Below are 26,383 nucleotides of genomic sequence, written 5' to 3'. Positions count from 1 at the left end.
CTGAAATATACATATCATACATTCATAAGCTATTATCACCTAAATCTTGAAAACAGTTTCTGTTTTGGCAGCATACCTATGTTGTTTTTATCGAAATACTTCATGTGCTAAGTTTTTCCATATGCATTTATGCAGATGTAATATAAATTTTAATATAATGGAACAGTTGATATTTGCCTGAATATATCATTTGCTGGGTTTATGCATTTGTAATACAACAGTTTGTATGAATAACATTGTCCACGAAAATCTATTTTACATTTATTTATCATTTGATGTATCCCACTCCATATGTTATAAATAGGTTTTATTCTATCATGGCACTCTAAACGTTGTGTAGGAGTAGTTTTCATTAACACTCAGCTGGAAAATAACTATTCAACATGTACATTTCTGTCATTTTCCGCCGTTTGTTTACAAACAGAACTAGCATTCGATTAGCTCTCCAATACGGCGCACACGTTACGTATTATTATCAACGTAAAAGTCACGTGATTGTCGTTCGAGTTTTTTTTTAGTTCAATGGGCTTGAGCCAATGAATTCTGGATCTTCGGCTAATTGCATATTGCTAAGTGCAGCGAATCCGATTGATGTAGTTTTGGAAAGTATTTGAATGACGCCAAGTAGCTGTGAATTTACGGGCAGTACAATGACATTTTTTCGGAATAATAAAAGGTTTCTGCGGCTTCTGTTAGTACTATTGTTTATTGTAACTGTTGTTTGGTTTACTTGGACTTTAATTCGTATAAAACCCTTTGGCTCAACTGTCACATTTCATATGCCCATCACAACAAAGGTCAGTAAGTTATCTGATTGCTCACGCACCTTTTTGCCTACCCTTGAATTTTAAACTTATTTTTCAATGATCAGTCGTTAGGCTACAATAAAATTTCTATAATTTAAATAAATGAATATAATTACTGTTACATCTGTTGTTTGTGTAATGATGATTAGCTTTATTAATTGATAAGTAGCAGAATAATATAATAACCAGAATAAGTCAGCATGTTCTCTAAGCCAGCTCTGGAACCGGGGACCCCCAGCGAAGCTGCGAACCGGCTCTCGAATGTTAGCGAGCCCACTATTATTATAACATCTCCTCTTCTCTGAACGCAGTAACAATAAGATAATATTGTCCCCTAGCAGCCCGCGTAGAGGAGTGTACAGTATTATGTGTAAAAAAAAAGCACTCAATGAGTATTTGGGTATAATAGTAAATAAAAAGTTAAAAACAAGGCTAAATACTAATGTGAAGAAAGCTATCTATAGCCTAATTACTAACTACCTTTACAGTTCTAAGCTACTAAACTACAGTACACACGTCCTTCTAAACGGTCATAGTAATGACTACTCAGTTCTGAACCTCAGTGGCTTTCTAACAGTTCTGCCACTTCTGGTGTGGGTAACAGGGGTCGTTGGGGCAGCAGACAGTGAACTTTGAGTTTGATTTGATAATGTGCCGGAAGTTTCAGCTGGTCTGACCAGTGCTTGCTTTGGAGTACCTGGTAAAGACACAACGGGTGGTTTTACTGACTGTTCGCTACCGGTCTGATTGACAACTGTCTCGGGTCCTGTATTCGGAAACTGCTGCGGAGTTGGTTTTGATACAGCCCTACTTACGGGTGCAGTATGTGGTTGAGTTTCGTCTTCTCTCAACTGCTGCCTGTTTCGTCGGATAACTGCCCCTGTAGCCAAATTTCGGATTAAGTATGAGCGGGTCTGACTTGCATGACTGACCACTACAGCTTGCTCCCACTTACCGTTCAGTAACTGGAATCTAACAGGCTTTCCTAGCGCTAAAACTGACCTTTCTTTACCTGTGCACTTGGCGTCATGATTGCTTTTCATGTTTTCTTGTCTAGATATCATTTTGGACTTAACTAACTCTCTATTGTATGCTCTAGGGAAAAGAGTGTGACATTGCGCTGGCAAACCATCATAGAGGGTGCGACCTTGTAAAAGCTGCGCAGGGGAAAGGGAGTTTCCTTCTAAGGGAGTGTTGCGAAGCATGTGCAACGAATGCCAAAAACACTTGCCATCTTCTGAGGCTTTGATCATTAACTGTTTTACTGTTTGTATTGCCCGTTCGGCCTGCCCATTAGAACGCGGAAAACTGGGTGAGGAAGTGACATGCTCGATTTTGAGCTGTTCAGCAAATTCCTTGAATTCCCTAGATGCATATTGAGGGCCATTGTCGGATCTTATTTTAGAAACTTGACCAAAATCTGCGAACTGCCTCCTGAATTCCTGTATGATGTCTTGGCTTGTCAAATTCCCTAGTGGTGAAACGTTTACCCATTTTGAATAGTAATCTACATTTAGCAGGTAGTGTTGATCTTTGATTTGAAATAGATCGCTACCGATGATTTGCCACGGATAGCTAGGAATTTCACTAGGTATCAGGGGACTGTGTTGTTGGGCTTTGTCATGACGTTTGCATACGCCACACGAACTAACTCTATCCTCAATGCGCTGGCACATGCCAGGCCAAAACACAGCTGTACGAGCACGCTGTTGTGTTTTAGTGATTCCTTGGTGACTATCATGCAAACGCTCTATAATTTCCGATTGTTTTGTATGAGGAATTACTAACCTCTCGCCGTAGAACAACAAACCATTATGTTCACTGATTGTGTCTCTGAACTGCCAGTAAGGTTTAGCCAAGGGATGGCATAATTTCTTTTGCTTTGGCCACCCTTTCTTGGTGTACTGAGAAACGATTTGCAAGCTATGATCAATGCTGGTGGCTTCATAATACTCATCAAGAGCCTTACTACCACGTATAACAATGGCACAAACTTGTGGCATGGGATCATCTAGGCTCAAGTTTTTATCAGGTGCTGTGGCCTTGCAAAATCTAGACAAATAGTCTGACAGATACATTTGTTTCCCAGGTACATGTTTGACAGTGTATTGGTAATGTTGCACACGCATTTTCATTCGCTGAAGCCTGGGCGTGAGCTCATTCAGTGGCTTTTTGTTGATCCTAACTAAAGGTTGGTGATCCGATTCTACTGTGACCTCTCGGCCATATACGTACTGATGAAAGTGTGTTAAACCAAACTGAATTGCCATCATCTCCTTTTCAACTTGCGCGTATAAACATTGGGTAGGAGTGAGTGAATGAGCCGCATACTCTACTGGTTTGCCTTCCTGTAGCAACACTGCACCTAGACTATGTGAACTAGCATCTACATTGACTGTTACTTCTTTGTTTGGGTCAAAAAGTGCTAAAACCGGTGCATTGACTACTAGCTTTTTGAGTTCACTGAAAGAATTTTCCTGCGCCCCCTCCCAGCAAAAATCGACTGTTTCTTTGAGTAACTCCCTTAGCGGCTTAGTAACTTCCGATAGACGTGGACAAAATTTGGCGAGGTATGTTGCAAGACCTAACAGGGATCGAACCTCAGCTTTATTCTTAGGTCTTAACGCATCTACTATGGCTTGCACTTTGTCAGGAGACGGTTCAATACCCCTCTCAGAAATTATGTTACCCAAAAATTTCACGGTATTTTGACTGAAATGACATTTGCTCGAGTTCAACTTTAAGCCAGCTTTCCTAAATCGTGTCAGAACTTCACGGAGCTTACTGTCGTGCTCCGCTTGAGTAGGGGCATGTATGAGAATATCGTCTATGTAAATTTCTACACCTGAGAGATCTCCGACGATATCATATATGGTTTTGTGAAAAAACTCTGGAGCCGAAGTAATGCCAAACGGTAATCTCTTGTAACGAAATCTACCAAATGGGGTCAGAAAAGTTGTTAGTTTAGAAGACGCATCATCAATTGCTATTTGATGAAAACCGGATTGTGCATCAAGTGTAGTAAATACTCTGGAACCAGCTAACCGGGCATAAATGTCACTTATTTTGGGCAAAGTATAGCGCTCTCTGATGGTTGCTTCGTTTAGTCTCTGCGGATCTAAACATATTCTTAGTGTGCCATTAGGTTTGAGTACTGGGACTATGGGGTTTAACCACTCACCTGGCTCCCGACATTCAGCTATGATGTCTAATGAGACTAAACGTTCTAGTTCGGTTTTGAGTTTTTCTCTAAGAGCATGTGGTACTGACCTTGGCGGGCAAACTGCAGGTATTGTATTGGGTTTGAGTCTTATCTTATGCGTGGTACTTAGTTTGCCAAAACCAGTAAAAACATCTTTGAACTCACTTAGTATGTACTTACTTGTGATTTCCACTGGATTGATGGATGTCCCGTCACTACCGATGGTTGAGACAGTGTCAATGAGACCCAGCTTTGTAATTGAGGGTAGCCCTAGAAGTGTCCGAGCTTTTAGTTCTTTTCCAAGTACATGGAAAGAAAGCATGTGGTCAACATTTGCATGCTTCAATGTGATGTCGGCTACACCTACAATGGGGATTGTATGGCCAGAGTATGCTGTGAGTTTAGTGTGGCTAGGTCGAATAGTTGACTGTGGAGAAACCCGCTGAAGTTCAGAACTCGATATGACATTAGTTTGAGCCCCAGTGTCTACTTTGGCCCTGAGGTTAAAACCATTTACTTGAAAATCCATTAACCATTCAGTTACTACAGCATCAATAACAAAAGCTTCAGCTAAAAACCCTGCATTAATGTCAACGACGACGTCATCTGCGTGTATATAGAATTCGCCCTTCTGCTCAGAAGTGTTGTCTACTGTCTCTGCCACCTCAGCCACAGCACGTGAGGATTGTTGTAGGCAGACTTTAGCAAAGTGATTGCGCTTCATGCATATATTGCAAGTCTTTCCATACGCAGGACAAGAACGTGGTGGATGAGATCCTCCGCAGTACTTGCAAACTCTTCCTTGGGTTGAACTACCTGTTCCTCTAGCTCCACCTTGAGTTGATGTTAGGTTTCTAGGCTTCTCTGACGAAGTACCACCTCTAGCCTTATCTGTAGAGGTATTTTTCATCTGAGATTTGACAACTTCAACCTTAGCCTCTGCTTTCATTTGGTTTTCTATGGTTTCCTTAGACCTCATCTTTGCAGTGACTGCTGCTAGGGTGACCGCTTCATCTAGCTGTAATTCTGCACTTAATGTAGTATCTAACATTCCAGAAAGCAGCCTATCTTTGATCATGTCTTCTTTTGTAAGGTTCACCGAGAAATTACATTTGCCGGCTAAATTATGAATGCCACGGATGTATTCTTCTGCTGACTCATTGACTGTTTGCTTACGGTTATAAAACTGTGTTCTATAATGCAGTACATTTGAACGAGGTTGAAAGTACAGAGCGAATGCTGCTATCACCTTATCTAAAGTTTTATCACCTGCGATCACCAGCTGCTCATAAATGTCTTCGCTCTCCGAGCCTAGAATGTAAAGGAAAGTATCGATTTGTACTGACTGATCTTGTGCAGTTAGTCCACTGATGTTCTTAAAACGATTAAATCTTCGCAGCCATTCTGTCCACTGTGTGCTGGCATTGACAAAATCCAGAGGCTTAGGTGTATCTACCTTGATGCGTAATGGTGGTGGTGGATCCCCCATATCAATAGGATTTGTTACGTAAATGAATTGAAATTCTAATATCGCTATTTAGGCAAGTACTAATTGTGTAAGTGTATGAACTTAGCTCTTCTGCCTTTGCGCCTAGGTTACAGAAGCCAGGTATACCTAGGCATTCAGGCGTGAGGTCCTGGCACCTGACACCATGTTACATCTGTTGTTTGTGTAATGATGATTAGCTTTATTAATTGATAAGTAGCAGAATAATATAATAACCAGAATAAGTCAGCATGTTCTCTAAGCCAGCTCTGGAACCGGGGACCCCCAGCGAAGCTGCGAACCGGCTCTCGAATGTTAGCGAGCCCACTATTATTATAACAATTACAATTCGTATAATTTTATTTAGAACTGAGACAGTTCTGCAGTTTTATATTGCTGCGTGTCACTTTTGGAGCAATTTTAGTGTTGGTTCATGAATTCTAGTGTAGGTCCATAATTAATAGTGTAGGTCCATCGGTTTGCTTTGCTACACAAATATAAAAAAATTCTACATTACTCAAAAGAAAAAATTATGTTACACATGATTAATTTGCATCCACCCATTCGTCAGTGTTGATTTACTTTTCTCTCATCATGTGGCATAACCTCGAAAATGCTTTTAGTTATTTTTAGCTAGTTAGTTTATCATTCCTGTTTGTTGGAGATTATACGTTGCGTGGGTTTCCGTTATCAAGTAGCCATCTTGGCAGGTCGAAATAAAATATATGCTCTGGTCAATTCATCTATTAACACATGGTGGCAGCTAATTAGTTATAAAAATGGGTGATGAAGAGAATGGGGCGGTACAGAATGACATTATCTCGAGGCCAATGCCAAAAATAGACCCACCGACTGAATTAGTGTTAGACAATTTAATAAAGAGGCCAATTTCAAAGCATTCAAAGCTAAATGGCGCTCATATTACGTGCTGTTTAGGTTGGGTGGGGAGGAGTTAGAGTACCAACTTGAACTCATAAAGTATACAGCTGGTACTGAAGCCAGTAGAGTTATAGATTTTTCAGTCAGGTATGCAGCAGCTGAGGGGGCAGATAGAAACTGTGACCTAATATTAGACATATTAGAACAATATTGTATATGGAAAAAAATACCATCTATGAACGCTATAAATTCCATACTCGTACTCAACTTCCTGGAGAGTCATTCGATGCTTTTTATACTCAACTATAAACACTAGCAGGTAGTTGTCTCTTCAACTATTGGAATGCAGATGGAGCAGCACCGACAGCTGAAAGTCCTATGGATGAAATGTTGCGTAAGAGGATTGTGTTGGGCATAAGAAAGGATAAACTTCGTAAAAAGTTAATTTCTCATGGCAACAACCTTACAATGGCAAATGCTGTACATTTGTGCAGATCACATGAAGTGACATCTACTACCATGCGCTCTATGAGTGGGGGTCTAGTCAGCCTACAATCAATGCTGTTAAAGCTATGAAGCGCTCTGAACAGTCTAGACCGGCTACTAAAGGGAAACCACACTATGATAAGCCATGTGGTAGTCAAAGGAAACCTAGCGATAAATCTGCAATCGGCAGTCAGGGCCAGAAGTGTAGTTGGTGTTGGAAATTTCCTAATCGTACTAAAGATCACTGTCCAGCTAAAGAAGCAGAATGCAGGAATTGTGGAAAGAAAGGGCATTACCGACGAGCTAGTTCACTGACAGGAATTACCGTTCAGAGCTAGTTATTGGAGAAGTAGAGTTTTGGCAAGCTAAAGTAGAGGTCAACGGATTTCAAGTTGTCTTCAAACTAGACACTGGGGCCGATGGCACAGTTGTCAGCCACCACTCAGAACTTTGGGTAGACAGGATGAAATTGTCTCCTTTTGATACCATTCTACATGGTCCTGGGGGAAAAAAGTTACGTCTTAGGAGTGTTTGATGCTGAAATGTCATACAATGGCATAAAACATAGTGAGAAAGCATATGTTATCAAAAACCAAAGTACCTCGCTATTGAGTAAAAATGTGTGTGTAGCATTGAATCTAGTAACTTGTCATGTGGATGAAACTTGTAAACCCAGTGACATTTGCTCAGAAATCCCCCAACTATTCACAAGAATAGGATTGCTTAGAGGGTATACGTATAAAATCTCTCGGCGATGCAAAATCACACCTACCTGTATTTATACACCACGGATGATACCTCACCCACTACGTGAGAAGACTAAGTTACAGTTACAGGAGATGGTCACCTCTGAGGTAATATCACCAGTGGCTGAAGCAACTGAGTGGTGTGGTGGACTAGTTACCATTCCTAAATTTTCAGGAGCAATACGCTCATGTGTAGACCTGATTGGCCTGAATGCAGCTGGGAAATGAGAGATTCACTCTATGGCGACAGTGGAGGAGAGTTTGTCTATACTAAGAGAGAGTTCTGTTTTCAGCAAACTTGATGCAATAGCGGGTTTTGGCAGATCGATCTGGAGAAGGAATCTAGAAAACTCACTACCTTTCTGTCACCGTTTGGACGGTTCTGTTTCAACAGGCTGTTGGAGTGTCTAGTGTTCCAGAAATCCTCTAACGAGCCATGTCCAGACTGTTAGAAGGTGTGCCCGGAGTTGTCTGTCACATGGAAGACATACTGGTACATGGCAAGGATCTTGGCACACATGAGAGGAGAGACTCTACAAGTGGAAGAGAAAGAAAGACTCTACAAGTGGAAGAGAAAAAAAGGCTCAACAAGTGGAAGAGAAAGAGAGGCTCAACAACTTGAGGAGAAAGAGAGGCTCAACAAGTGGAAGAGAAAGAGAGGCTCAACAACTGGAGGAGAAACAGAGGCTCAACAAGTGGAAGAGAAAGAGAGGCTCAACAACTGGAGGAGAAAGAGAGGCTCAACAAGTGGAAGAGAAAGAGAGCCTCAACAAGTGGAAGAGAAAGAGAGGCTCAACAACTGGAGGAGAAAGAGAGGCTCAGCAAGTGGAGGAGAAAGATAAGCTCAACAAGTGGAAGAGAAAGAGTGGCTCAACAAGTGGAGGAGATAGAGAGGCTCAGCAATTGGAGGAGAAAGAGAGTCTCAGCAAGTGAAGGAGAAAGAGAGGCTAAGCAAGTGGAGGAGAAAGAGAGGCTCAACAACTGGAGGAGAAAGAGAGGCTCAACAAGTGTAAGAGAAAGAAAGACTACAAGTGGAAGAGAAAGAGAGGCTCAACAAGTGAAAGAGAAAGAGAGGCTCAACAAGTGGAAGAGAAAGAAAGACTCTACAAGTGGAAGAGAAAGAGAGGCTCAACAAGTGGAGGAGAAAGAGAGGCTCAGCAGCTGGAGGAGAAAGAGAGGCTCAACAACTGGAGGAGAAAGAGAGGCTCAACAACTGGAGGAGAAAGAGAGGCTCAACAACTGGAGGAGAAAGAGAGGCTCAACAACTGGAGGAGAAAGAGAGGCTCAGCAAGTGGAGGAGAAAGAGAGGCTCAACAAGTGGAAGAGAAAGAGAGGCTCAACAACTGGAGGAGAAAGAGAGGCTCAACAACTGGAGGAGAAAGAGAGGCTCAACAACTGGAGGAGAAAAAGAGGCTCAACAATTGGAGGAGAAAGAGAGACTTTACAAGTGGAGGAGAAAGAGAGACTCAACAACTGGAGGAGAAAGAGAGGCTCAACAATTGGAGGAGAAAGAGAGACTTTACAAGTGGAGGAGAAAGAGAGACTCAGCAGGCGGAAGAGAAAGAGAGGCTCAACAAGTGGAAGAGAAAGAGAGGCTCAACAACTAGAGGAGAAAGAGAGGCTCAGCAAGTGGAGGAGAAAGATAAGCTCAACAAGTGGAAGAGAAAGAGAGGCTCAACAATTGGAGGAGATAGAGAGGCTCAGCAATTGGAGGAGAAAGAGAGTCTCAGCAAGTGAAGGAGAAAGAGAGGCTCAGCAAGTGGAGGAGAAAGATAAGCTCAACAACTGGAGGAGAAAGAGAGGCTCAACAACTGGAGGAGAAAGAGAGGCTCAACAACTGGAGGAGAAAAAGAGGCTCAACAATTGGAGGAGAAAGAGAGACTTTACAAGTGGAGGAGAAAGAGAGACTCAACAACTGGAGGAGAAAGAGAGGCTCAACAATTGGAGGAGAAAGAGAGACTTTACAAGTGGAGGAGAAAGAGAGACTCAGCAGGCGGAAGAGAAAGAGAGGCTCAACAAGTGGAAGAGAAAGAGAGGCTCAACAACTAGAGGAGAAAGAGAGGCTCAGCAAGTGGAGGAGAAAGATAAGCTCAACAAGTGGAAGAGAAAGAGAGGCTCAACAATTGGAGGAGATAGAGAGGCTCAGCAATTGGAGGAGAAAGAGAGTCTCAGCAAGTGAAGGAGAAAGAGAGGCTAAGCAAGTGGAGGAGAAAGAGAGGCTCAACAACTGGAGGAGAAAGAGAGGCTCAACAACTGGAGGAGAAAGAGAGGCTCAACAACTGGAGGAGAAAGAGAGGCTCAGCAAGTGGAGGAGACAGATAGGCTCAACAAGTGGAAGAGAAAGAGAGGCTCAACAACTGGAGGAGAAAGAGAGACTCTACAAGTGAAAGAGAAAGAGAGGCTCAACAAGTGGAAGAGAAAGAAAGACTCTACAAGTGGAAGAGAAAGAGAGGCTCAACAAGTGGAGGAGAAAGAGAGGCTCAGTAACTGGAGGAGAAAGAGAGCCTCAACAAGTGGAAGAGAAAGAGAGGCTCAACAAGTGGAGGAGAAAGAGAGGCTCAACAACTGGAGGAGAAAGAGAGGCTCAACAAGTGGAAGAGAAAGAGAGGCTCAAGAACTGGAGGAGAAAGAGAGGCTCAACAAGTGGAGGAGAAAGAGAGGCTCAACAACTGGAGGAGAAAGAGAGGCTCAACAACTGGAGGAGAAAGAGAGGCTCAACAAGTGGAGGAGAAAGAGAGGCTCAACAACTGGAGGAGAAAGAGAGGCTCAACAAGTGGAGGAGAAAGAGAGGCTCAGCAAGTGAAGGAGAAAGAGAGGCTAAGCAAGTGGAGGAGATAGAGAGGCTCAGCAACTGGAGGAGAAAGAGAGGCTCAACAAGTGGAGGAGAAAGAGAGGCTCAACAACTGGAGGAGAAAGAGAGGCTCAACAACTGGAGGAGAAAGAGAGGCTCAACAAGTGGAAGAGAAAGAGAGGCTCAACAACTGGAGGAGAAAGAGAGGCTCAACAAGTGGAGGAGAAAGAGAGGCTCAACAAGTGGAGGAGAAAGAGAGGCTCAACAATTGGAGGAGAAAGAGAGACTTTTCAAGTGGAGGAGAAAGAGAGACTCAGCAGGCGGAAGAGAAAGAGAGACTCTACAAGTTGAAGAGAAAGAGAGATTCTACAAGTGGAAGAGAAAGAGAGACTCAGCAGTTGGAGGAGAAAGAGAGGCTCAACAAATGGAGGGAAAAGAAACTCAGTAGATGAAGAAGAAAATGATGGAGACAGGATCTTTTCTCTTTTATAGATGTCTCTGTTAGCCTATGAGGTGTTTAGGTGCTTGGGTTCTGTTCTTTATATTGTAGGGGATTGGCTATTGAGTGGATTTGTATTGAATGGGCCTACTTTGAAATGTACTGATTGGAAATAATGATCCTTTTGAGATGTAAAATATACTAAATAAGTACTTTTATAGCGTGTACTCACAAAGAGCTACAATTGAAAACGCCACCAATATTGATATTAATACATTAAATCACTAAATGTCAGTATTTTAAAATGAAGCTAAGAAATTAATTAAAGAAATGAAAGATGTAAAAAAGCTTTTGAGTCAGATGGTCTTAAGAAGGAAGGCTTATGCATAGATATTACCACCACTACAGCAGCAATTCAACTCACATTTTTAATTACTTCTTACAAAAAGGTATGTGCCAAATAGCTGGAAATTAGCAAGTGTCTGTCTTATACTAAAAGATGGGGCTAAACATGATGCAAAAAATTATCGACCTATTTTACTTGCAAGCGTACCCTGCAAGTTACTAGAACATGGTTTTAATTGGCGTTTAGCATCAACATTGTTTTAATTGTTTAGCAGGTGTTTAGCATCAGGTGTTTAGCAGGTGTTTAAAGAAGTTGATTACATGATAGTCCAAAACCAGCTCAGCTTTAGAAAGGTCTTTTTTGTAGCACTTAATTTGTGACTTTCCTAAATAACCTGCAGAAGTCCTGAGACCAGAAAAAAACTATATGCTGCCATCTTAGACTTCTCAAAAGCGTTTGATAAAATAGATCATCACAAATTAATACTCAAGTTACAATCTAAACACAAAATTAATCCTAAGCTTTTGTTGTGGACATGAGATTTTTCGTCCAAAAGATATCAACAGGTTTTGGTGAATTGTAAACTTCCAGAAATGTTGCCGATTCCTTAGGGCTCTGTTCTAATGACATAGTTAGCATGATTAATCGTTAAAAAATCAGGCTTTATGCCCATGATGACTTGTTTTACCATAATATTAAATCAAAACGGAACTGCATAGAATTTTAGAATCACCTTGAAAGACTTAATACATAAACAGATGAATGGAATATTCAGTTCAATCCGGTAAAGTCAGATGTTATAGTGTTTGGACAAAACTGGTTTGAAAATTGCCATCTGTATGGTCAATCCTTGAGCTATGTGGAAACTATAAAATATTTAGGTGCGAGTATCATTAGGGATAAAACTTAATCTCTCTGCATATTAAAACCGCGTGTGAAAGGCATCTAGGCTGCTTGGATTGATGAAACATGTACAGTGCACCCTAAGGGTATGATTACCTTGATATATTTTTTCACTTAACGAGACCTCGCATCATCTTCAGTGCAGTCTCTCCCTTCACAATAATGTTTGTGCCACTCAAAAATTTGTGTTTTCTTCAAAGCAGCATCTCCAAAGGCAATATTTAACACTTCAACTGTCGTGAGTACTTGTTTTGATTAGACATGACGATAAATTTGTTTAAAAAATTGCCGAAAGCACCTGACAGCCCTTGACATATCGTTGGCTCACGTAAGAACCTGTTGGCATTGCAACCTGAAATTTTGTGACAACACTCCGGAGGTGTTTCTCGTCAAACGCTGCAATGGGTTTTTTCCATTGTGCGAATATGCAAGTGTATACAACTCCAATCTGAGAACTTTTGGATCAGACCTCGTATATATCATGTATATATATATATATATATATATATACAGTGAAACATGGATAGCTCAAACTTCACGGGACCAAGCGAAAGTGTTTGAGTTATCAGAGCGTTCAAATTATCAGAGCACAGTCACAAGTGAATGTATTTATCAGTAGATACATATACAAACTACATGTATATATAAAACTAAAGTATAGGTTGTTTGTTGTAAGTTGAAGGGCATCTGATGTAGAGTTTTAAAGTATTTATCAGAAAGTATAGATATTTTTATGCACTTGAGATTTGTGTGTTGTTTTAGGTGATGTGACTGCCAGAACTTTTTCAGATTAAAATTGGCAAAACCTAATCGCGGTTAAAACGCTCAGAAGACATTTTTTCTTCTGAGTGTTTTACTCGAGATCAATATTGCCAATTTTAATCTTAAAATGTCTTGTCAGTCACATCACCTAAAACTGCAAACAAATCTCAGCCCAATAGAAAAATATCTATTCTTTCTGGTAATTTTTAAAACTGGACATAAGTAAACATTTATGACCAATGCAAAAAAGCATGCTTTCCATCTGATCAGTTGTTTCATTTAAAAAACTTATCGAGTGTAGTCTGTGACAAGGTATATTTTTGACAAAGATCAACAGTGTGACTTATTGTAGAAATAGATTTTGAACAGTTATTATAGTCCTTAAAAACTTGTTAGCCTTTTCTAACAAAATTGGCCCATCGATAGGTACGCCTTCACTACGCACTTGTCTAAACCAAGTCAATAATCAGAGCTGCTCTCAAATCATGGTGATTTGAATATTTGAAGCAAATCATTTTGTACTGATTTGACACAAATGATGATTTGATTTGAAAAGTTTTGGAAGTAACTTGACTTGATTTGAAGTTTCGGGCTGATTTGAAGACTTGATTTGAAAAATAATTCAAATCACATCGCTATTGATAGCCTTGTCTTCTGTAACCGATCGAAACATTTTTACGACATTTGCAAAGTTAGCCCAAACTTTGGCAAGAAATACGCACCATCAGTACCGAGGCTAAGCAACCGCATGTGTGTGTGTCCCTCTACAGAAAAAAGAAAAGGACCGCGTGTCGTGTGTGTAAAAGAAATCAACATGAGCAGCTCTGGTAAGTTGTGGAAAAGGCATGTTTGTAGTTGTGGTGCTGGCATTGAATACTGGGATGACAATTATTTGATTGCTAGTAATTGGTTGTGACTATCCCACTCTAACCTCACAATCACTAGTCAAAATAAAAATTACTTGTGCTGTGCCTACGGCATGAATGAATGAATATAGTATTATAATATATAATATTCTATTCAATACTATTCCATGCCGCCGACACATTCAATATTCACAGTAATGACAATGTTCATGAATATAAATATGCATTATATTATAATTGGGTAGGGTTTAATTAATAAAATAAATTAAAATTTTATTTGTTATATCAAATTTATTAGAATAATATTAAATAACATTTTGATTTAATTTATTATTTTAAGTTATAAAAGAATAGCATAACAATAACATTCTATCCAAGTAAGTATAATAAATGTAATATTTATATATCATACATAGTTTTAACATTACCATTTATCTATACATTATTATTATATAATTAATTATATTATATGTATAATAATATAATTAATAATATTTTATACACAGTCACTTATTAAGTGAAGTATAATACTTAAAACGCGATTTCGATTAAAAAGGACGATGTACAGAAAGAGGAAGTCACATGCACTCAGCAAATACAAACAAGTGTTAATGAAGATATGTTCGCTGATTTTTTGAATAGAGCACCTTGAGCTAGTACAAGTAACCTGGATTCAGTACATCAGGAGATTGAAAAGTACATGGCGAAAAGCAGATCTTCTTGTAACACTCTAAGCTATTGGCAAGGTGAGACACAGTTACTGAGGCTTAGCAAGCTGGCGCTGAAGGTCCTTTCAGTACCAGCTTCATCAGCTCCCATAGAACGGGTTTTTAGTAAAAGTGGCTTCATCATGAGGCCACACAGGAGCTCCTTGACATCTGAAAACTTGCGCAAGCTAGTTTTTCTAAAATGCAACAAGTGTATTTAAGTAAATGTGTTAATATTATGTAACTGTTGATTATAGGCTCAATGCTTAGTTTCGTTTCCTTCAAGTTCAAGCCTCAGTAACTGAGTTACACTTGCCAACATTTTCAGGTTTTATCTTATATTTGTATCTTATATTTTGTAACTTTAAACAAGTATCTAAAATTGTTTTTTTACATTTGTACATTCTTGCTTAAAAGCTTCAATAAACGCAGTCACAGCCATGACCATAAACTGTTACATAACCCTCCACTCATTCATTGATGTATCCAGCCAATGGTATGATGTGCTTTGCCATGATGTTTTAATATACCTCGTAGAACAAAGAAAAAAACCTTATATACCCTAGGACACTTATATTTCGCTAGTATTTAGTTTCGTGAGTAGCACACAGAATAAAATTTCGCTGCAACTTAATTTCGCGGCTCTGATGAGTGCGAAAATATAGTGATGTGAAAATAAATGCAGTGGAAAAAACAGATTACATTCCTCAGGTCCAGTTTGCTAATAAGAAAAAAATTCAATTTGGGACTAGTTCGTATTTGTAAACCACAGGTTGAAATGTGTGGGTGAGATCGGCAATTCATATGGATCACTTGCTGCCATTTGTTTTTAGACTATCAATGACGTCTAGGTTCCTACCGCTGTGACTTTCACATTCGAATCCCAAGAAAAAGAAAATAGATAGGAAGCAACCAACTTCACAACCAAAACTGTATAACCCTTACGCTGCCATAAACACATTTATGCGTTTTCTAGGGGCCACTGCCATAAATGCATTTTGCGGACTTTCTCAGCAATTGTCTGGTAACCTGATTTTATTATTTGTTGACCACATAACCCACGGTCTTTAAGTGTTTTATGAAATTGACTGTGTTGTCCGAAGATTTCTCTATAAAATCAACCTAAAACAACGAAGCAATTTTAAACTTTTGATTGAGAATTGCTAATCTAAAAACGAACATTTTTCTGTGAGTTCATTAACTACCCCGCGCGAGTCATAAAACAGGTAATTAGTTGTTGATGACATTATAGCCAATTTAGATTTTCGTGATTATACAGATAATTAAAGTAGAACTTGAAAAAATACTGTATACATATCATGAAGCAATATCGGCAATTTCGGTAAAATGGCTGGCACTAGGCCGGTAGCTAATTTGTACATGGTTGGCAGTGGAAGAGATAATGTGGTTAGACCTGATGAGGGTTGATATTGTTTTTGGTTGGTAATAAAATTCATCACTACAATAATTATTCTGCAATTTTATGACTTCACCTACCAGACTTTCATCCTCATCAGTTACAAATTCGGTGACTAAACTGATATAATCTTAATTTGCTTTGCCATGCTGCTCAGTCGGTGTATTAGCTATAATGAGTGTACCAGAAATTTCCCATTGATCCCAACCACAGACGAAAATTGCCTGCATTTCTAATATGACGATTTTATTGTGAATATCAATGAACAAAGCTATTTAACTTCGCGTTTTCGCTCGTTCGTTATGATAGTTTAGTTTCGCTCATTAAATTTTCGTGAGAGGATGACACCGCGAAAACGCGAAAGTTAGATGCCGCGAATACATAAGTGTCCTAGGGTAGTGATGATTTTAGCATACATAACACATATAGTGGTACAGAGATACAGCTATACTATTCCTATCCTTAGAACCCAAAACGGGCAGAGGGCAAACCCCCTACCCTTTCCCCTGGTTCAGGTCCTATGGATAGGAGGAGTACAGGCTATCCCGCTACAGCTACACTGTAGATTGATCATACTATGCTATATTTGAGCGAACAATTTGAAAGAGTATTTCAAATCATTCTCAAATGAATCAGGATTTGAATTCGTTATTGGGCTGATTTGATTTGCTTTGCTTCGAATCTGCTGACAAGGGTGAGGATTTGATTTGTAGTTGGCCGGATATGATTTGATTTGAGTCATAAAAAAGTCATTTGAAAGCAGTTCTGTCAATAATACACCATCCAAATCATCGTGCGACGTTGAACGATCTCTTAGCCTTGATGAATTTTGGTCACATAACGATTTTATTCTTTCTTTTTGTTTAATCCATGTCGACATTGTACTTTTTGGAAGATTTTCTCTTTTTGATAATGCTGATAGCTTTTGTCCTGCTTCGATTTCCTCGAGTACTTTAAGTTTGTCAGAAGGTTTCCACGTTTTTCTTTGCTTGCGTGATGCCATCGTAAAGCGGATGTCTGTTGTAGCGGACGCCAAGCCACGAGCCTATTTGTGACATTTTATCTTTATGTATCCGCATATAATCACTGTTACAATATGTTTTTGCATGCTGTGTCCATCTTTATTAAATTTTTATTGGTAATACCTTCTAACGTTTATAGCTTAGCCGTAACTAAGCGAACGTCTTAGCGACCCTATTAATCATTTTTATACGATTTCTTTTTCGGTTCCATTATACGGTAGGGGGGAAATTATATGTACACTATACGCGTATAAAAAGCGCTTTCGTTGAGAAAGCAGAGTAGTCTCAGCTCCGCGGCTAATGGAAACTCCTTCGAAATAAATTGAACGGAAACCACGTTTGTGAACTCGACAAAAAACTGTTCGAGTTAACGGTGCCGAGGTCGAGTTATATAAAGTCATTTATCATTGCGTGGGAACGGACCAAGCAAATCCATTTGAGTTAACCATGTGTTTGATATATCCGAGGGCGAGTTATCCATGTTTCACTGTATATAGATATAGTTGAAAAATTATTGCAAAAAAAGTAAACTTGTAATATTTGCGCTACAAATTTGTTGCGTGTGAAGCACTCATCAGACGCGATTGTACTAAAATGAAAAGCTTTACCGAATGTGCCAAACTATCAGAAATGGGCTCGCTGTGTTAATCATGTAATTTAGTGCTAAGTGTAACCGAGAAGATAACTCCTAGCATGTTTGCAATTAGGAGTCAATTCATTTCTTTTATTTAATGTGCCTAAGTGTGGTTTGCATATTATGAAGTATTTTTCTAGTAAACATAATTTGCATCGTTTTGTTTTGTTTGTATATGGTTGTGCTTGAGCTAATATTTTCCATGTTATGTTGTATGTTGAGTTGCTGTCTTTCAACTTCCAAGTGTGCTTGCTCAACTCTGTGTGGTGTTGTTTGTTTTTGTAGTTAAACGAGGCTTTATGGTTGCTGTATCTAGTTTTAAATTCGGTTGAGCAAAGTCCTATGTAGGTCCAACCATGTCGCTACACAGTTGTTCTTTTGTCTGCAGTTGCAACTTTCTTCGTTGTCTTTGTAGTGTACTGAATTTATTAAGGGTTTTGTTGCTCGCATCAATGATTGTTTTCATGTTTGGCATTACTGAGTAGCTCAGTTTTAAGGTTTGTCTATTCAATATTGCTTGGAGTGGGTGTTTCTTTGGGAAGCATGTCGTAACTATGCTGAAGAACTTTTGTCCGATATTGGTTGCAACATTGGCGCTGAATGGTGTACCATGTGATTTTTCTTTGTCTGTTACGTTTTTTAGATTTTTTCATGTTGGTTTCATATTGTAGTTTGCTGTTGTATCCACTCTTGTGGAGTGCTTCTTGGTATGGTTGCACTGTGCTGTTAAATTGTTGTTCATTTGATGAAAGTGCGTTTAATTGTTTATGTTGTCTGGTAAGTTTTTCAATATGGAAGGTGGATGGTTGCTTTGTTTGTGCACATATAGTATTGTGTTACTTGGTTTTTGGAAAGGCTTGAAGCTGCCATCTTGTAGATTTAAAGTTACGTCAAGAAATTTTACTGATCGTTTGTTCGCCTCAATAGTAATTTTCAAGTTTTTATTAAATATGTTGCGTATTAGTTTCTCTGTTTTCTCTATAGCTTGTGGTGTACCCTTGCAAACCCTAAGTCCGTCGTCTCTGTATAGTCCAATGCTGCAAGTCAATTCTTTGGGTATTTGAGTCAGTAAGTAACTCCCTACTAATTCACAAATCTCTGCTCCGTCATAGCTACCCATAGTCACGTCAAACAATTTCTTAGAGTTCTTCTTTGACCAGGCCGTGTCGTTGTGAAATACAAGCGATCTTTTTGCATGTAGTATGATTGCCTACTACGATGTTGAGCACTCTCCCAAAAGCTAAAAATGGAAAAAGTAAATAAGAAAAGTAAAGTAAGTAAGTAAAGAAAAATATACCAATTCCCAAAAAATCAAATTACCTACAAAGATTAATAGAAATGATCGAGAAGTTAACTCACCGAATGAGATGGAAAGAACATTTTTACTTAAATCCAAATCAGCAATGAGAACAAAAAGAAACCTATGGATTCAAAACAAAGCAACTGCCACCTTTTATAAAAGAAATGTCAGATTTTGAAAGTAAGATAACAGAAATGGCGGACAAAGATTCTTCAGCATAGTTACGACATGCTTCCCAAAGAAACACCCACTCCAAGCAATATTGAATAGACAAACCTTAAAACTGAGCTACTCAGTAATGCCAAACATGAAAACAATCATTGATGCGAGCAACAAAACCCTTAATAAAACCAGTACACTACAAAGAGAATACAACAAAAAAAGTTGCAACTGCAGACAAAAGAACAACTGCCCTTTGGAAGAAAAATGCAGAGCCAAAAATGTGATATATCAAGCAACAGTGAGCAACCATACAAACAACCACGTAGCGACGTGGTTGGACCTACATAGGAAATTGCTCAACCGAATTTAAAACTAGATACAGCAACCATAAAGCCTCATTTAATCACAAAAACAAACAACACCACACAGAATTGAGCAAGCACATTTGGAAGTTGAAAGACAGCAACTCAACATACAACATAACATGGAAAATATTAGCTCAAGCACAACCATATACAAACAAAACAAAACGATGCAAATTATGTTTACTAGAAAAATACTTCATAATATGCAAACCACACTTAGGCACATTAAATAAAAGAAATGATTTGACTTCTAATTGCAGACATGCTAGGAGTTATCTTCTCGGTTACACTTAGCACTAAATTACATGATTAACACAGCGAGCCCATTTCTGATAGTTTGGCACATTCGGTAAAGCTTTTCATTTTAATACAATCGCGTCTGATGAGTGCTTCGCACGAAACAAATTTGTAGCGCAAATACTACAAGTTTACTTTTTTCGCAATAATTTTTCAAATATTTCATACCCCACTAATTATCTTTTAGGTTTTTAGTGTAGAGTTCTCTTTTTATATGCTTTTGCACTTGCTTTTAGTTAATATATGTAGATATATATATATACGGCTTCGTGTCCACAACGATCTATATTTTATCGATATTCTATATTGTGTTGGATTGAGCCACCAACACGTAGCGGTGTACAAAACGTCTTACACTACAGGTAACAACAATCCCTAACTCAGGGAGCACTGCGTTGGATTGAATCACCAACACGCAGCGACGTACGAGACGTCTTACGCTACAGGTGACAACCAATCACTAACTTCGGGTAGCACTGCGTTGGGCCGAGTTACCAACACGCAGCGGCATATGGAATGTCTTTTGCTACAGGTAACAAGTCACCAACTCGGGCAACCTTACGTTAGATTGCGTCACCAACACACAGCGGCATACGAGACGTCTTACGCTATAGGCAACACAATTGCTCGTTTCTAGACAGGGGTCGACAGGTCGACAATCTACAGCAGGGTCGACAGCCAGTAGAGGTCGACAGGTCGACTTGTCCTGATATACCGAGCAGCGCTTAGAGGCAAAATGCCGAGATACTTGCGATAAAGCAAGTAATTCTCCTTATCAGAAAAACTGAAGAGAGAGATGGTTCATGGAACAACATGTATTTCAGAACGAAATAATAAGGCTGATGCCTTCCTTTATATACTATAAGATATGCAAATTAGTGGAACATAAGGCCAGCCCACGAGGGCGTAGTTACTCGGAAAAAGATAAAAATAGGGCACCACTCCCTATAATAATATAAAAAAAACGTTATTTACTTGGTGGCAAATCCACCACACTCGCCGCCCCTATAGACGGATACGGCTATGAAATAATAACAATGAACATAAAGAATATATTAATGCGTATATAAACCAAGAAAAGGGGAGTAGATACAGTAGTGTTTATTGTCTGTGGGTCTTGGATGAAAGGTGGTTGGCCAACTCCTCTAACCGACGGGCGGCCCTCCGGAGCTCAGTGGCTTCTGCTCGAAGTGTGTCTGCGGGGGAGCGGGGTCGAACGTCTCCTAGGCGAGCCTGAATTGACCCTACACTGGTCAAACTGTTCCTGGGAGCTGGAATAGGGCGTCCTGGTATAGTGCTGGACTGCTCACTTGGAGTTTCTTTTATAAGGCCAGCCCATGAGGGCGTAGCTACTCGGAAAAAGATAAAAATAGGGCACAACTCCCTATAATAATACAAAAAAAACGTTATTTACTTGGTGGCAAATCCACCACAATATATATATATATACCTACAATAACTTTAGTGCATTTTGTGGTTAAGATCTGCAAGAACATGTAACATAATGTACTACGTGCCGAGTTCTTTACCTTTGAGACAGACATGTAACATGAACGCTGAGTCGAAATAAATTTAGCTTACGGAATACATACGTGAAGTATGTATTCAAGTAAACTTTAACTAAACTTCAAACGATCTACTGAAATTTTATCACTTGTCTGTTTGCGAACCCATTTTCATCATAACGGCTGACGCTGAACTGAGATACAATCGTCAAATTTTAATTTCGGAAAAATTTAGCATTGATATCGTATGGCGGAAAACAAATTCGCCGAACAATTAGCATCGTGTTTCATAGAGTCGGACAAAAAATATTTTATAGCCTTTATAAAATTTTGTGTTTATAAAATATTATTGTCAATCAAGTTCCTTGAAAAGTCTAGCAGAAACAGCAATTTGCTTTAATAGACCTTTAGTAAAAGCCATTATTTAACCGCCATGCTTCAATTCTTCTTAATCAATAGTCTGGATTTTTTTCTCCGTGTCTCTTCTATATTATTGCATTTTTCTTTTCTGGTTAATAATCCTCATTTGTCATTGTATGTCTAGATTTCTGTGCAAGAAAGGCAGTAACTTTTTTCCGCACATTATTCGTGGTATCAGGTTGAATTTGTGCTATAAGTTCTTGCTAATCTGTTTGTTACTCTTTGCCACATTCATGGCCTTCGTTTTAATGAACCCATGATATCAAGTGATCAGTAAAAAAGTCTCCACAAAATCGTATTAATAATGAATCGTTTACATCAATAACAATCAATCACGTCATTGTCCATCTCAAAAGCTTTTCATTTTTGTATCATTAAAATTTTGCAAGCAATGCCATAGAAATAATTATTAACAGTCTCAGGCTAATAGTAGTTCCTTGTTTAACGCTGTCTTGATATACTTCGAAGTACATGTATATGAAAAAAATGGTTTACATTTACGATGGTATATATATGACTAGTTTTGAACCAAAGGTTACGTTTAGCAAGCAAATCTTTTACGCGTTGCATTTGCGCTAAACATGCGTAAGGTTTTGATCTGCCAAAATGTTGCATTCGCGCTAAATACAGGTAAGGTTTTGCTCTCCCAAAAATTGTTTGGACGCTAGTATCGACTAGTTCAGCAGTGCAGAAGAGAATTTGAGGTCAGAAGACATTGTGGAAGGTATTGGACAACCATCAGATGTTCGTTCCATCGAAAGCAACAATCAGAACGCAGCTAGCCGAGCAAATAATGCGAATACTTTTGTTTTTAAAATGTTAATCTTTGTTTCTGCATGTAATATAAGTATGGTTCGTTTATGTCACTTGTTCATGAATATATATTTGCAATATTTGATAGATTATCATTATATAACTTATAGATTTGCAGATTTATATAATATTATTTGGTAGCATCATTGTGGTAATCTGATCTTACAATTGATCAACGCTCATAACCCCTCTTCTATTGCACGCAAGACGCTAGTTTTGGCTGCAAACTGTACCAAACATATCAATGAGTGCGATGATCTTTCATGCAGCATTGGTAAATATAGATATAAAATAAAAATATGTTTTCAAATTTAGAATGAAATAAAAATTAAAAGCTCCAACAAATTGCAACGCCGGACACTGGCAATAATATCATCGCAGGTTAATTGCGAGCAATAGGTATCAACTGGTAAAGATATTTCTCGATTTTTCAATGCATATTTATTAAGAGATCTTTGATAACTGTTAAGAGATCTTTGATAAATTGGAGATAAGTTAGCAGATTTATGCACCAGAAGGTTTAATATCACTCCACCTGGAAGAGAAGGCAAAATATAGCCGTAATAGGGCTTAATTTATCTTCCCAAAATTCTGACGAGCCATTTGAAAAATACAACGCCAGCTTCTATTTGAACGCCACCTCCAATTGACCACCACTAGAGAAGAAGAGGAAAAATGGAGCGCCACGGTGTTCATTTGGAGGTTTTATGATATCTTGCTAACTTCTCGTAGGTATTAGGTTTTAAAGAACCTCCTCGTCTTTCTATCTAGAAGGCAAATAAATTAGTAACTTTTGATTTTGCTAAAAATATCTCTTATTCTACTATAACTACATTTAGTTTTATATAAGGCTGGGCGGTTTTGGGCACCAACTGTATACCGAGACCGCACGTGTTTAAACCGATACTGTACCGCATACCGACATTGAGAGAACAACTCCCAAAAACATACGGTTCGGTTTACACACCAACAAATACCGCAAAATGAGACAAAACAGCATGAATTTTTGGGAGTTGTGTTCTACCTACCATTGCTACTCAGCACTAGCCAGCTCTACTTGAGTACAGGGTCCCTTTGTACAAGGGATGGCATTTAGGTTGCACAATCCACCTGTTGGTTCATTCCACCACTCTTAACTTTAAAGTTGAATATTGTGTATTCTTTATTTTAGGCGAGCGTGTAGACAGCGACCATAGAATACAAAATCATAGACACACATAAAATCATGTACGATGTTTGTTGAGAATAAACCCAGCTCTTCAGCAATGAACGACAATTTATTTTATTTATATATGTAATTACAAATACCGTATATAAAACAACATTCAACTTGACAGCGTTTACTGCAATCCTACATACATCTACAAATAAATTGCGTGCTTATTAATAACTAACATGGAAGAAGTAAGCAGCGTGGTTTCTACATCTAATGTAGTGTATCAAAGCATTGCCAAACATCGGATTTCGATGATGTCGGTGTTAAAACTTCCAAATCTGCATCTTCGGTAGATTTCAATGATGATGATGGTGATAAAAACCCCAAATCAGCATCCTCGGTGTCTTCACCTACCAATAATGACAAAAATCAATTAGAGTACGAACTACAAAGTAAACAGAAAGAGAAACATAAAATATAGAGCAGTCGGCGAACGTGAGGAGAGTGAACAGCAAAGAGTAAAATTTTGCAAGCAACAATGTCTATACCAGTAATTGTCATTCTAAAAGCTTTAAACAATGTCTATATCATAAAATTTTGTTCTCGAGAGCTTCAAAGAAATAACGCACATTATTAAAATGATAGATTTTATTTAAGTTCAGGCGGATAGTTATGTCCAGACTGGAAACAAAACTCCTAATGATAAGGAATTAATTATTACAATTAAAAAGATAATGCAACTGACAGAGTGTATGGTTTGGGATATATCATTGACAGTCATAACAAACTCGAAAATTTTGAGTTCGAGTATTGAATAAATAATATTCTCATTAATTCTGCTGCCTAGCTAATATTTCCTCTCCATATAAATTTATAAAAAAATAGTACGGACACTACAACTGCAATAACTGGCAAGTCAATGTTCACGGCTGCCCATCTGATTAGCATCAATCTTTATTGAATCAAAAGTAAAAAAATGATGATCCGCACCCATGCATACGATAGATTTAGACTTAGAGAGTAGAATGAAAAATCAAATGCCTCCCAGCCATACCAACTAATGCACCAAGTACCGACACAAACCTTCAGTGTGACCACTCATGGCCTAACATCGAGTATAATAAGAAACAATGAAAGCATTTACCTTCTGCGATACTCTCGCCGTACATTCTAGCGTGACGACTCTTCTTCCTGCAAAGGATAGCCCCCTGCGACGAATCATCATCTCCATCCACCAATCAATCTGCTCTATTTTGGAGCCACTTTTACCATGTGACAACAGTTGCTCGGTCTACCTGAGTGCGTACCGATACCGAATGAATGTTGACATAACTGTTCGGTATTCTCGGTGCGTGAACGACCGAACCGCACCGCGAGGTTTCATTGTGACATTTTTACCGCTCGGTTTTAAAACCAAGTACCGCAAAAACACGGTAATACCGACATACCGCCCAGCTTTAGTTTTATACCAACATTTTGTGTGAGGCTGTTGTCTCCATTTATCAAACCTTCATTTGTTTGATGATTGCTTTTACATCTTTTTAATGTCCTCGTAGGACATATCCTCATGTCAAGTAGGAATTTATGGTCCAGTTGATCATGAGTTGCCAGAAGTATTCTGATAAACAGTTCAAATCAAAGTCAAGTCAAACTACTGAGCGAGATACTAACTCTTTATCTTTAGAGGTGATCGCTAAAGAAGTACTAGTATTATTAGTAGCGACCACCGTGTGATGGACTCAGGAGTTTGCATTGTTTTAGTACAGTATATTTGTAGCTGACCTACACATTCGACTTGTTTATGGAGGTGCTCTACAACTTCAAGTCTTTGTTGCGTGTGAATCTCTGACGCTAGAGCCACAAAATTTGTTGTTCAGCTAAAGTAGCTGTATCCACCAGTTGAGTTTTTAAACAACTTTATGTTCAACTGGCATTAGAATGCCAAACTTTCAGTCCTGTATTTTGGACACGACAGGCCATTTTTATTTTAATGTCGTATAGGCATAGCCGGAGTAAGTTGAATGAATGAATGAACTTGAATGACATGCTACTCTATTTAAATATAACAACATGTAACAATTTAAGGCCAAACTATAAAAAAATTACAACTCATTAGCAAACTATTTATAATAAATACATGCCTTTTCTTGGTTGGCTGTTTATACAGTTTAGTAGTTTAAGCATAGATAACAGATCATCGGGAGTGTACTTATTACAACTAAATCCCACAGCTGCCAACCTACAAGCCTGAAAGCTAGGGTAAAAGATTACATGATTTCATGATATATAGCATAAACTTAATTAAACTTATAGCACACAAAAATAAACAAACACCTTCATTTGAAAGTTAGACTAGTGAATGTTGTTGATTAGAAATGAATTTTCTGTTCTAAAACTTTGTTTATTATCTATGCACTGCCAGTAATTCATCTAGTATACATATATTTGCGGTATTTTGGGAAAGTGTGCGCATTTGTATTTTTTTACTAGTAAGATTTTTCTTCTATTAAATTAGTTCGAGCGTGCTAGCTTAAGTGTGAATGTTTTAATAAATCACCATTGAAAAATGTAATAAGTATGCATTTGTCTTAGCAGAGAAAGACATTTTAAACACTATTTGTCAAACCATTTATTCGATTTTAATTTTACTATTGTGCTAAAAAACATTTTTATTTTTGAAATCAAATTATTGCCAATAAAGTACTATATATATATATATATATATATATATATATATATATATATATAAGTATGTTTACCCTTATTCCATAGTATGGCAAATAGGCTCTGCGGACTAGTAGACTGCACATCTGTGTGTAGAAGCTAGGTTTCTGAGTTCAATTCTAGTGCACAGCAGTGTTTTCGTTTTTAAA

At 38.5% G+C, this 26,383-nt stretch overlaps 1 protein-coding gene across 1 annotated transcript in view; it reads left to right on the top strand.

Moving 5' to 3' along the window:
* Nucleotides 1-610: 610 nt before the first annotated feature.
* Nucleotides 611-26,383, top strand: part of LOC137393310 (uncharacterized) — a 74,580-nt gene continuing 48,807 nt past the window's right edge. The window contains exon 1 of the mRNA XM_068079802.1: nt 611-797. Coding sequence (XP_067935903.1) covers nt 615-797 — 183 coding nt within the window. The 5' untranslated portion in view covers nt 611-614. The remainder of the gene's footprint in view (nt 798-26,383) is intronic.

Source organism: Watersipora subatra, chromosome 4 (genome assembly GCF_963576615.1).
Source record: "Watersipora subatra chromosome 4, tzWatSuba1.1, whole genome shotgun sequence".
In the NCBI taxonomy this organism is placed as follows: domain Eukaryota; kingdom Metazoa; phylum Bryozoa; class Gymnolaemata; order Cheilostomatida; family Watersiporidae; genus Watersipora; species Watersipora subatra.
This window is presented reverse-complemented; position numbering and strand designations above follow the sequence as displayed.